This window comes from Myxocyprinus asiaticus, chromosome 6, assembly GCF_019703515.2.
Source record: "Myxocyprinus asiaticus isolate MX2 ecotype Aquarium Trade chromosome 6, UBuf_Myxa_2, whole genome shotgun sequence".
Lineage (NCBI taxonomy): Eukaryota > Metazoa > Chordata > Actinopteri > Cypriniformes > Catostomidae > Myxocyprinus > Myxocyprinus asiaticus.
In genome coordinates, this window is record NC_059349.1 from 28,821,290 (window position 1) to 28,834,115 (window position 12,826).

Genomic DNA, 12,826 nt, shown 5'->3' on the forward strand with positions numbered 1-12,826 from the left:
ACCTGCGGTGTTCCTGCACCTGCATCTCAGAAGGCTCTGAAATGCCAAAAGTCATGTTGTCTTAATCTGGGGTTGAAATGTGATGTGGTATTATTAAAAATGTCAGTAAATCGAGCCTGCATCTGCGTTGACATACTCGTTTTTTTCGACATTTCTTTCTTTTACTAATTTTGGATTGTCTTTTTCATGCCCCCTTTCTTTCACTTTTTCTCTCGATTTCTTTCTCTTCAACCTCTCCTCCTGATGTCTGTTCTCACAACAGGTTTGAGAGCTTCATCTACAATCATCATTCATTCCAGTGGTCTCGCTCATCAATCACTGGTTGGACTGTCTGCTCTACCCTTCTACCCGAGCCAGTGCTGAGGGTGGTGCACAGCTTTCCATGATCCACATCTAAGCTTCAAGATCTCTGGCACCCATTCATTACAGAGGAGTTTATTTTTTTCCTTTTTTTCTTCCTTACGTCCTTTCATCCAAATGATGCAGAGGGGCTCTGCAATGTGGAGTGGACTGAGTGTAATGACTATGCTGTTGTTAGCCCAGTGGGACGTGGGCTGCTGGGGAATGACTCTGAACTCAGTCCCTCTCCGTCCTGCTTCTCAAAGGCCCATCATGGCTAATGTGGGAGCTCCACTTCACAGACACAAGCGCAACTGGGTGTGGAACCAATTCTTCGTCCTGGAGGAGTACACAGGAGATGATCCTCTATATGTTGGCAAGGTAAAGCACTATATTTCCAATTAACAAGTTCACATTTGTATATAATTCTAGAATGAGATAAAGGTAAACACATTTGATAGAGAACTCTAACACAAGACTTGACTCAAGCTCCAAATACCTTATTGAATAAAGTGTGTAATTAAAAAAATTAAAAAAATAAAAATTCAAATACATTCTCCTATCCCAGTTTAATATGCAGAGACAGCTATAAGTAAGCCATTTGTAGGTTAAATATCACCTAAAAGTGTAACACTGTAGCTCTGTGGTACTATCAAAACATTTTTCTGTTTATTTGGGCATCCCATTCAGCCTGACACAGCAACTTTGGCTCAACCTATCAACCAATGGACTATCTGTTTGGAATGGAAGAGTGGGGGAATTATCTCATATTATGATAATTATCTAATACATGCATGTAATAGAAGTGCATATTAATAGATGTGGTATGTGAGTTGGAGGGATGCTGGAGAAATTGGCGCAGGAGTGAAGGGGCTGTTTATATACCCCTGAATTGTTGTTGACAATATAAAACATGCTCCTCCTGAATTGTCAGTTAGAACTCTATGAGTGTCTCTTACAGTACATCTTAGACTCTAACTATGCATTGTGTAATAAAACAAATGCACTGTCCCAAGAGCACTGCAGTCATTCCTTAGGGCATCTCCATTGCATTTAAGAAGAGTTTACCATGTGTAATAGACTCTTTGCAGCTTGCTGTAACTTGCCATACCTTCCCTGTGCTTGGTGCCATGCTTTAGTGTTAGAAATACATCCAGATACTGCCTACTAACTGAGCTGACATGTTTATTTAGATAATGTAGTTTGGGTGCCCAGAAGCCAGCAGGGCTGGCCAGTCATTGAGACTTTTCTCTGGAGTGTCTGGCAAAGCTTCCTGCCTCAGAGCTCACCAGCTGCACATGATCACTGTTTCTGCTTACCATATGACAGTTATTAGACATTACCTACCTATTGTGCATGGACTAGGCATACAGAGCCCATTTAAAGGAATAGTTAACCCCAAAATTAAAAATGTGTCATTATTTATTTACTCATGGCATTCTGTGGAACACAAAAGATGATTTTTTCTGAAGTATGAAGTATTTCTTGGCCACTTTGTTTTCCATATAATAAAAGTGAATGAGGACTAGAGGTGTAAGGCTCCAACATGACAAAAAGCATCATAAAAATGGTCCATATGATTCTTTTATAAACCCACATATGATAGCTTTTTGGGAAAAACACCAAAACTTCATGATTCACTGAAAGCTTTGACGTGCCCTGACTCTCTTTGGCGTGTTCATGAGTTTATGAAAGAAGTAACAATGTCCGATTTGTGAACGAATATAATTCGAGTCAAATCTTTACATTAATCGGTTGATTCAGTTCACAAAAGTTAATGATTTGTTTAACGTATTAGACTGATTGTGTTCTCAAGTTCAACTCACTGACAATTTACTGATCCGGCCGTGGTGGCTAGCAGACTACTGGAGTGGAAGATTATCAGTGAACAAGGATTTGTCTGTTTGGTAAACAAAGCTATCGTATGACTTCAGAAGACTTGGAACATAGCGCCCATGTCTTTTGGACCACTTTTATGATACTTTTATGGTGCTTTTGTGTCCTTTAAGATGATTGAAACCCAAAGTGCCCATTCATTGTAATTGCAATGAAAATGAGTGACCAGTCCAATTGTTCTGAATTTCTTCTTTTGTGTCTTCTTTTGTGTCTTCTTTTCCCTGCTAGATTTAGAGAGCAGGGTGACTGATGGATGATATTATTACTTTAATGATAAATTTAATGATAGCAAATAAGTTGTAAACAAAATTGTTGAATTTAAACAAACACTTATAGTCCAAATGTGTTAGCCTGGGTTAGCCTGGTGACTCAGAAGTCCTAAGGTTTTGGAACAATATGAGGATGAGTAGATTACATAAATTGTGTTTAAAAAAATATATTTTAGTGTAAAGAGAAAATGTCCATTGTCCAGGCAAAATGCAGTAACTACAGCAACACTGAAACTGAAACTAAAAAAAAAAGGCTTTAAAATGACTTGGATTTAGTGTGGATTTATGTTGTAACTGCAATATTTACACTCTGTTTTCTCTGACTCTGAGCATAGTTGAGCCAAACGCATCTATCACAGGAGTCTGAGAGACCCGATTTCGGTTATAACTCAGTTTAAAAATTTATAACTCAAATTTTTTTAGTTACTGCGTTTTGCCATTGCACTGCAGCATTGACAAGGCTGTCGGTTGGTTTTGGAACTGGCACTAGGCAGAAAGGCTACTTCTGTTAATAAGCTACTTGGGCACAGTGATTGTCCAATACTGATAATCTCAAAATGGACAAATGTCAGCTGATATATTAGCCTGGCAGATATATCGGTCTGTTAGTTATAAGAGAGAGGGAGTGTGGCCACTTGGACAGTACTCTAACTTAATGTTAATGCAGAATGTTGAAAGATGTGAGGTGGTACAAATATTAAACAAACACACTTCACTCTCAGAGATTCCTTGCTGAGACTCCAGAGTTATTGACTACGTTGACATGGACACCAGAAAGCGGCTTATTGCGAGAAAGCAGGTTATTGCGAGAGCAGGCATACTCTTTATTCCTGTATACATACAGCTGAGCTAGTAAGCAGCTTTCTACACAATTTCCCCCCAACGCCTGTGTAAATAACAAACATGGCATCCGAAGAAGACTTTGTGATTTTATTCTCAGTTGCTTCACTTTTTTTCCTTAACATTCAATTGCGAACCTGCAGCGGTTTCCCTCTTACGTAAAACTCTGGGATTCCCCCGATGTACGAGCGTATATAGGCGAACGTGATGGACAGTCGATATTTAAAATTGGTGTGCAGTGATTCCCACAGAATTTTGTGAGACTGTGGTGGGTGGACCTCAGATCCTCTAGGGGGGTCTGGAGACATGGTCCCCCGTAATAACATTTTGTTCATTTTAGTTAAATGCGTCAATCTGGTGCACTTTGAGAGCAAAATTAAGAGGCTAGATCTACGAAGAACTTTGTGCTCTTGTAAGCAATTTTGTGCTCTAGTAGTAATTTAATCATAAACACATTGGTTGTATAGATATGAATGGTGATGACACGGCAAAAAAGTCACACCCACAAAGCATAAATGAGATGGAGTTTAACGCAGTTCACAAATAGTCAAAACACAAAATCGACCAGAGCATACATTTGAGCCAGGGCTCAACATTAAGTATTGTCATGTGCTTGTCCTCCGGACAAGTAAATTGGTCATTCACTTGTCCGAGAAAAAAAGTTACTTGTCCGGAGAGAAGAAAGGACATTTAAGTTACATGCTCAAGTAACGTCAAAGTTTATGTTGTATATTTTTCTAAAATTATGACCGATGCCCAACCTAATAGTGTACCTATGCAATCAACTAAATTCTCTGTGACAGAAATGTGAACAGCACTGTGGAGGGGAGGAGGCTATTGTCATATGATAATTATTTTATGTTATGTATGGTAGTCAAATAAAGAAAAGCCTCCATCACCATCATTTACAGCAGGGGTGCTCACACTTCTATGGAATGAGATCTACCTTTTCATCATGTTATTGTAGCAAGATATACCATGTACAATATAAGCTATACATTATCACAGTACTAACATTTCAGTTGTCGATAGTGAAATTTGACGATTCTCAATACCAGCTTTAATACCACAACAAATAATAACACTAACTAATATGTTAATTATGGAAGAATGGTTTCAAGTTCTTAAGTAATTATTCAAGACTAGTAAACAGTCAGTAAAAAAATAAAAATAAAAAACAGCAATGAATAGAAATAGATTAAAAATAATAGAACAAAAAATACAAATTAAGAAAATTCTGTGCTTTTTTAACAGCTTTAAAAGTTTTTAACAGCAGTAGGCTATCAAGTATTCAAGGAAACATTCAGAATGAAATGCAACAAAACTACTACTGGTCTTTACTGTATGATTATAATACATTAATACTTTTTAAGCTACTAAAGTTATTCAGTCAAGAGCAGTGAGTGTTTTCTTGTTTTCTTGTTATGGTTGTTTGATTATTATAATGACACACTAGACAGCAGCAGGTCTATAACTTTACATTTATACTTTTATACCTACATTTTAATACAAATCTGCTTTTTTCTCCACTGTTTACGTTCACTTTAGACATCATTCTCTGTGTTTACATGAATACTTCACCAAGACTTTTGAAATGTATTGACTGTTCAGGCGCGCATTAGCGCAAGCATTTTCGGAACACACGCGCATGTTCAGCACACACACATATGCCACCTGTCAATAAAACAGGGCGCAGCTGTTACTAGATTGCTAGCGAATTATAAAATTACATGCTCTTGATTACTTTCAACAGCAGAATAAGAATATTAACTTTCTAATAAGTGACACAGGCCTAGGCTATCACAAATATATCTGGTTATTTTTTTGTTATTGACATTTTAAAGCTACACTATGTAACTTTTGGCTCTCTAGCGGTTAAAAAATAAAACTGTATGTGTCTTGCGGAAGAACGTTGTTTTGGTTGTGCTTCGGCTCTGCTCCTCTGTGCGGATTAATGTGGTTCGAGGCACCGGTGTACACATGTATACAGGACATCTTATCAGAGCAAATGAACAAATAAATAATGAAAGAAAGGAAAAGACGGATATCCGAAAACATGTCATCTTTGCAGGTAAGTGCCAAATCTTATGCTGTTGTTTTGAATTATTGAAAACATTGATGTTTTAAAATAATTGACATTGCAAAAGTTAGGCAACGTTCGTTAACATTAGACATAACGATTGCTAGTCTGATAAGGTCAGATGTTGTAAAGTTTTATAACTGCAGGATATTCTGGCCAAATAGACCTCGGGACTATTTGAAACTGTGGCAGGCTGCCACAGTCTAGGTATTTAACACTGGTGTGTATAAATGAGTTAATAAGATGTGACTAAATGTGCTTTTCCCTCCGAGAACTGTTGAATTCTTTACGCTGTGTTGACTTGTTGTTGGGCTCCAGCCTATGACGTTTGTTATCCGGTCTGTTCATGCACATGCGCACTCTTCAAAAACCTGTCAGAACGCTGCTTATGCGTTTACATGACCACATAAGCTGTGATCTCCGGGAGAAACCAGGGTGTGTTAAACTGCTTTCTTTTAATCCCTTAAGTTTGCAAGAAAATCAATGTACTTGTTAACATGACGTTTCAGAATGCAGCTGTCTGCAGAAACCATGGAATAAACCATTCTCTTAAGTGCATGTAAACGTGGTCATTGAAGGCTGTAAAGTTTTGGAACAGTTTTCATATTTTGTCTCCACCAGTCTTCATTATACAACCTTACCATTTAAATCTGTTTTTTTTTTTTTTGGACATTTAAAGACTCTTTGCAAGAAACAGAAGAACCCTTTAATTTCCATCTCCAATCAACACTTGAAATAACATTTTCTGCTCTTGGTTTTACACTTTATTGATCTTCTCTCACTTGTAATTCACACTGGAAAACATGTTTTTCATTACTGTGAACAAAGAGCAAAGAAGCGTACAGCGAAGCTTATTCTTAATCAAACATGCGGTTGGACATACAGCACACCCTTTATTATCTGGGAAAATTATACCAGAATAAATTTAATGAATATGTTTTTGCCATCTTGATATCGTACCATCAGCAACTGGGATTATTGCCCATGGTGACCTCTTTGCAGCCTGATGAATATGGATATGATAGGTCCAGCTTGAATAAAATGCTCAAACGAGGGGATGTAAGCACGTGTTGCATATCCTGTCACCAGTGTCTCCATGAAATCAATTCGTTACAGCACTTCCAGGCTAGTTCGCTTCAGAATAAGCATAAACAAGTGTCCGGTGTCGTAAATAGTTCCTTTCCAGCTCGACACATCAATGTTGACTCAACCAATGGTATGAGTTTGCGGCAATACTATATGTTTGTTCAACAAGTGGAAGACAGGGGGAGTATTCAGGAAAGCTGTTTGAAAACAATCTTTATTTTTAGCAATTCCATTTGGTGATGCTAGTGGCGGCGCAGAAATTACACATTTCATCTTAAAAGATCTTGCCTATGGCTGAGAATCACAGGATTAAACGCTACTGTATCGGGGGCCTCTCAGCTGCTTGTTATCCCACCATTCTCATCTTTTAGCTTTATAACATCTGCTGGGCCTGTCAGTTTGAATCTCTTAGCTGGGCGTTGATTGTCCGATCATATTCTGCCTGTACTCACTGAGTCCACTGTGGTGGGGGGTGGGGAGGGTTTCCCAAGCCGACTTCCGTCGCAGTCCATTTGCATTTCCTTCTCTGACCCTGCCAAAAACAACTTGTAGCTTACCTTCTAAATGTGTGTTTAATGAGAAGCAGACCAGGAGTGCCGCTGTAACCCCTCAGCAGGGATGTGAAATCCACACTTCTCTCCCCTTTGGCTACTGGGAGGCTTTCGTCAGTCGGGCCAAGCAGATTAAACGCGCTCTCCGTCGCACCCACCCTCCAACCACATCAATGATTTGTACTGAATTAAACAAAATGAAACAGAAGAGAAAGAGCTCTTTTCATGTTGTGAATCAACATGCATTCCCAAAATCCTCTTTGGAGTGATTTCTAACATATGCTGGGTTATAAAATGCAATGCAGGAGGAGATCGGCTGCTTTTCATCTGCTTCCCAGTTTGTACTGGTCCATGCCATGGCCATTTGTCATCAGTGCAGATGAAAGTCATTGGGTTGGCAGTCACGGCCCGAGCTCTTGCGCCAATCCTGTGTGTTTCCACACACACTCTTGTATACACACAAAACACAGTGGTACACGGTGTTGGGAAGTAAATAAATGAAAAATAGTGATGCTACTGATATAACAAAAATTATTGTTTAGTGTAAAAGTCAAATTTGGAGTGGAGTTTACTTAAAAAACCTAGGAAACAATTTCCACATAGAAATTGCAGTAAATTTAACAGACCATATTTTCCAGTAAAGGCTACACACAATTCTTGGTGGCTTTAATTAGAAATTCTCAAGTAACGGTTACCTTGCAATTCTCTGTTTTACTACATTTCACTCATCCTTTTATATATATATATATATATATATATATATATGTATATATTCCTGAAGCAATGCCACACTGAATTAAGTCATGCTTTAAAAACTGTACTAGCATATCAGTGCTATTCAACGTTCTAAGTCATATACCACATGACACATGCACGCCTTCTACACTGTAATTTTTTTTCGTAATTTTAACGGTAAAAGACTGCAAAAATGCTACAGTAAAAAAACTTTAATTGGTAAATGGGCAGTTACCTTAAAATATACAGTAAAAAATTATAATATATTTAAAAAGACAATAAATTTAATTTTACAGTACAGTGTTGTAAAATTTTAATTTGTACATGTAAAAAGTATGATTTTAGCGTATAATTAACGATAAAAATGTATATTATGTTTAACGAGAGTACATGTACTTCTTATTTTTAATATCACTTGTCTACATTGGGGTGTACTGTGTTATATTTGATGTAGTTTAGTTAATGTTTATTGCATTATTTTAATTTCACATGTGTTACCCTGATGGTGTTTATTGTTTGTTTGAGTGACACTGAGCACTGTCTCTACATGTTTATTGGTCATTGCTCTTGGAAAGGCCACTACTGATGAACTTCATGTCATCATGTGCCTTTCTGTAAATACTACGGTGAGTAACAATACATTATAGAGTGAAGGGCAGATTTTTACAGTTTCAGAAGGTTAAAGTATTGTTTATATCATTATATAATGATATATCATTATATCATTGTAAAGATAACAAACAATCATAAATAATATTTACTTACCAGCTAGGGTATTATTTTTTCATGTTTGAATACAAATGTAAACAAATTTGTAAAAAGTGTGTACAATTACAGGAATTTACTTAATCTTTTCCAGAACACGCTAAAACTAACTTATTCAATATAGAAATTACTTAATAGTTTCTGCTATATTTACTTCACCACAAAATAAGTGATAAGATTTTATTTGAGATTTGATTCTATCTATCTATCTATCTATCTATCTATCTATCTATCTATCTATCTATCATCATTCTACTGTTCTATCTATCTATCTATCTATCTATCTATCTGTCTGTGTCTGTCTGTCTGTCTGTCTATCTGTAACCTAATAGTTATGTATTTAAAAATATATTATTAAATAAATTAATATGTAGTTAACTACTTAATTTTCAAAAGAGTAGGTTGACTGTAGTGTAACTTTTAAATTATGAGTAGCTTATAGGTTGCAAAGCCATGGTTTCAAATTAGCTTACCCTACACCGATGGCACCTATACACTCACTGATCTGCACACATTTATATGGCTTTACACAGAAATGCCCACAAATGGGGAACTTTAAGAAAGGAAATCGTGTCTTTTGAGATAATTAAGGCTAAGGGCATTGAAGATGTCTAGTCACAGAGGTGCTTTTTAATAGAATCTGGCAGTCTTTCTCATATGGAGAGTGATATGAGCTGACACCACTGAATCTAATGACAGGGAATAAGGAATCCTCTACAATAAGGCTGAGATGAGGCTCCCACTTCCTCAGCGAAGAGCAGCTCCACAATACAATAAAATACCATTTGCATTTATATAGTACTCTGCAGGTGTTGATTCAGGTGAAATATTACAACAGGGGGAAGAATCCCACACCAAAAGTGCATATTGAAAAGGCACCGGCAAATAGATCCAATATGTAAAAAGCTATCACGTACAAATTACTGCCTTTTCTCACTGATTCAGCTGCTTGCCTTATTATAGGCTGGTTTTTAGTCCGGCTCTTGATTACGCTGGGTGGTAAAAGCCAAGGAAAATGACATTGCAAAGTGCATCACCTGAGCTTGGAATAGAAGACAATACTCGTCCTGGTACTGTCGTTAGCCATTAAATATCACAAACAAAAAGCACTAACATATGAACAGCGCCAGAATGACAAGCTAGGTTTAAACAAGGGTATCCCTAAGGCAATAGTTGCTTTAATGAGACTATGCAGGTCTATGCTTATGTGCTTACACAGCAAATAATGATAGCAGACAAATCTTTAACATGCCTGAGCTACCTCCATTAAAAATGCTTAAAACTACCATTAGAGACTTCAGTATGATCTCAATAACTTTGCTTTCTTATTCATAGAGTATATATATATATATGTATATATATAAAACAGAATGCATTCTCAAAGTTATTGAGATCATACTGAAGTCTCTAATGGTATTAAATATTCCTTAAAGAAGCTAAAAAAAGTAGTATTTTCAAGAATCATAACTACATTTTAATTAGAGCTGTCAGAATTAACGCGTTAACTTATGTGATTAATTTAAAAAGTTGAACGCATTCATTTTTCTTAATCGCGTTTAACACATTTACCGTTAATACAGCATAAACATTTACATGAAGGGCGTAACCTTTGTAATGTGTCCGTCCGGAGTCATTACATTGACGCACACTTCACAAACAGACACAGTGCCCTTCTACCAAGGAGAGCCTACAAGCTTAGCATGAAATAGCATTACGCAGCGGTCCCATTGACATTCTATGGGTGGTACTGTTGTAATACGCTGCTATTATAGAGCCGCAGAGGTTGTTATATCAGAAAATAAAATAATCTCTGACAATGCTACCCTGTCAGTGAAAAAATGATGAAGAAAGGAGCTCTTAGAGCTGTATGATGTACAAAATAAGCCCAGATGAGACTTGTAAGGCACATTTTAATTAACACCGAAGCATGTCAAGTCTTAACTATCACCAGAATGCAGAAAGAGATGTTTTTGTGTGGAAGCGCTTTTCATGGTGAGTTCAAAGCGGCGATCGACACTGGCGTTGATGCTCTGACGCGAATCATGAACGCAGCTTCACAATTGCTGTAACAAAGTGGATAGCCACAGTCTACCGGCAGATTAATATTTCGGAGGATGAGAGTTTAAGAGATTTAATTCCCATAGAGTTGTTCAGCTTATAGTCCAAAAACCCGGAAGAGAATTCACCATGGGTTCCCTCTGGATTTTCCTATGGGTTTTTATAATGGGGTTTTTTAACTTATGAGTAAAATAAGGTCTGTGGTAAACATTACTTGATGATGCATGGACTTTTTGTTCTACAACATAAATTACACACTTTCTTACCTCAAACGTGAATTTTGAAGCCAGATTGAATTAAATACTATTTTTTTTTTTAAATGCACGGCAGCTTCAAAATTCATGTTTGAGGTATGAATGTGTGTAATTTATGTTGTAGAACAAAACATCCATGTAACATAAAGTAATGTTTACCACAGACCTTATTTTACTCATAAGTTAAAAAACCCCATTATAAAAACCCATAGGAAAATCCAGAGGGAGTCCATGGTGAATTAGACTTCTGGGTTTGCCTACAAATTGACGTCACGGCTGAACAGCTCTATTGCAATGAATATGCAACCTATGGGGAAACTAGTTCTTTCAATTAGTCAACCTCCCACATTAACATTTAATGTTTCTCAAATTGGTGCTATTTTAGTGCATTTCTTGTGGAAGGCTTTGTTTGGGAAATGTTAATAAAGCATTATATTGTTACATATTGTTTTCTTTTCTTTAATAAGATGGAAATAAATACATTTTGACAAGAAAATAAGTATATATAGTGTCAAATTTCAGCACTTTCAAAATCTGTGATTAATCGCGATTAACTACAAAAAATGATGTGATTAATCGCGATTAAATACAACTGACAGCACTAATTTTAATACATTTTAACAATTAGGCTTAAAGGGGTAGTTCACCCCCAAAATGAAAGTTCTTCCATGATTTACTCACGCTCATGTTACTCCTAACCTGTATTAGTTTCTGCCTTCTGTGAAGCGCAAAAAGAGATGTTAGGCGAATGCAGTCACCATTTACTTACATTGTAGGGAAAAAGAGATGGTGACTGAGGCCGAGGGTGAATAAATGAAGACATAATTTTCAGTTTTGAGTGAATTATATCTTTAAATTTATTAGCTATTTGCAGTATAACCAGTAGGTACATGGAAAATGTATAGAAGATTCTTGAACTTGCTGAGTCACTGTGTGCAAATGTGAGAGTTTGTGCCTTCCTCTACATAGTCCAGTGATTTAGTCTCCCCTGTTCATCAACCTGAAACAGACCACAGTCATCCTCAAAGAGCAATGCTAATCATACTAGCAGTGCAAAACTAGGATACCTTCTCCTCTACGAAATGCAGAAAGTAAGAAGGTTGTTTATACCACTTCGTGAAGCTAATAATACTACTAGAATTATGAACACAGTACATGATATCTGCAGCCATTCAGAGTTAAAATCATCTATTTTAAAAACACAACTTATCAACTATTGTAGGAAATTCCACATGGAACCCATAGCAAATCAGCCAACCTGGGGTGCGTTTCCCAAAAGCATTGTTAGCCAACTATGGTTGCAAGTTCCATCGTTACCAGCAGTGTTCAATGATTTGGTGTTTCCCAAAACCGTAGTTCCAATGAACAGCATCACAAAGTTGTGTAGTTGTAACTACAGCTGCACCTGCGGTTAGAAGCATAGTTCCTTATTAGTTTGTGGACATCATTTGACTTCATTGAGGCTTCTATTTCTTTTATTCCATATATATCTTTCATTCTATGAAGACTTTGACCACGTTTACAATCACTTAAGAAAACGGCTTATTCTGGGATTTTGCAGAGAGCGCCGTTCTGAAATGCACGTTTGTGCAGCCGGTTAAAGGATTAAAGGCTGTTAAGAGAAAGCGCTTTAACACACATGGCTTATGTGTCCATGTTAACACATAAGTGGAGTTTCTTATTTGTTTTTAAAGAGAGCTTAAGTGCGTCAGGTAAACCCCAAAGTCTGATGTAAAGGGAAACTCCACTATTGCAGCCCAATCATCTGTGTTATTTACACAGTGCACGCAGCTTACGTGTCTTCAGCAGCTTTTGCGCATTAAACAGCTTTCTGAAGTATGTGTAAATGAGCTATTATAATTTGATGTCCGCAGAAGTTATTACTCTACCCCCTGCATAACGTCTTTTACAACAGCTCTATATTGTTAAACCAACGTGGTTCGAACGATGAAT

General features: G+C 37.0%; 1 protein-coding gene across 1 annotated transcript in view; it reads left to right on the forward strand.

Moving 5' to 3' along the window:
- Positions 1-12,826, forward strand: part of LOC127442356 (cadherin-7-like) — a 115,038-nt gene that overhangs the window by 8,510 nt on the left and 93,702 nt on the right. The window contains exon 2 of the mRNA XM_051700315.1: positions 263-720. Coding sequence (XP_051556275.1) covers positions 478-720 — 243 coding nt within the window. The 5' untranslated portion in view covers positions 263-477. The remainder of the gene's footprint in view (positions 1-262; positions 721-12,826) is intronic.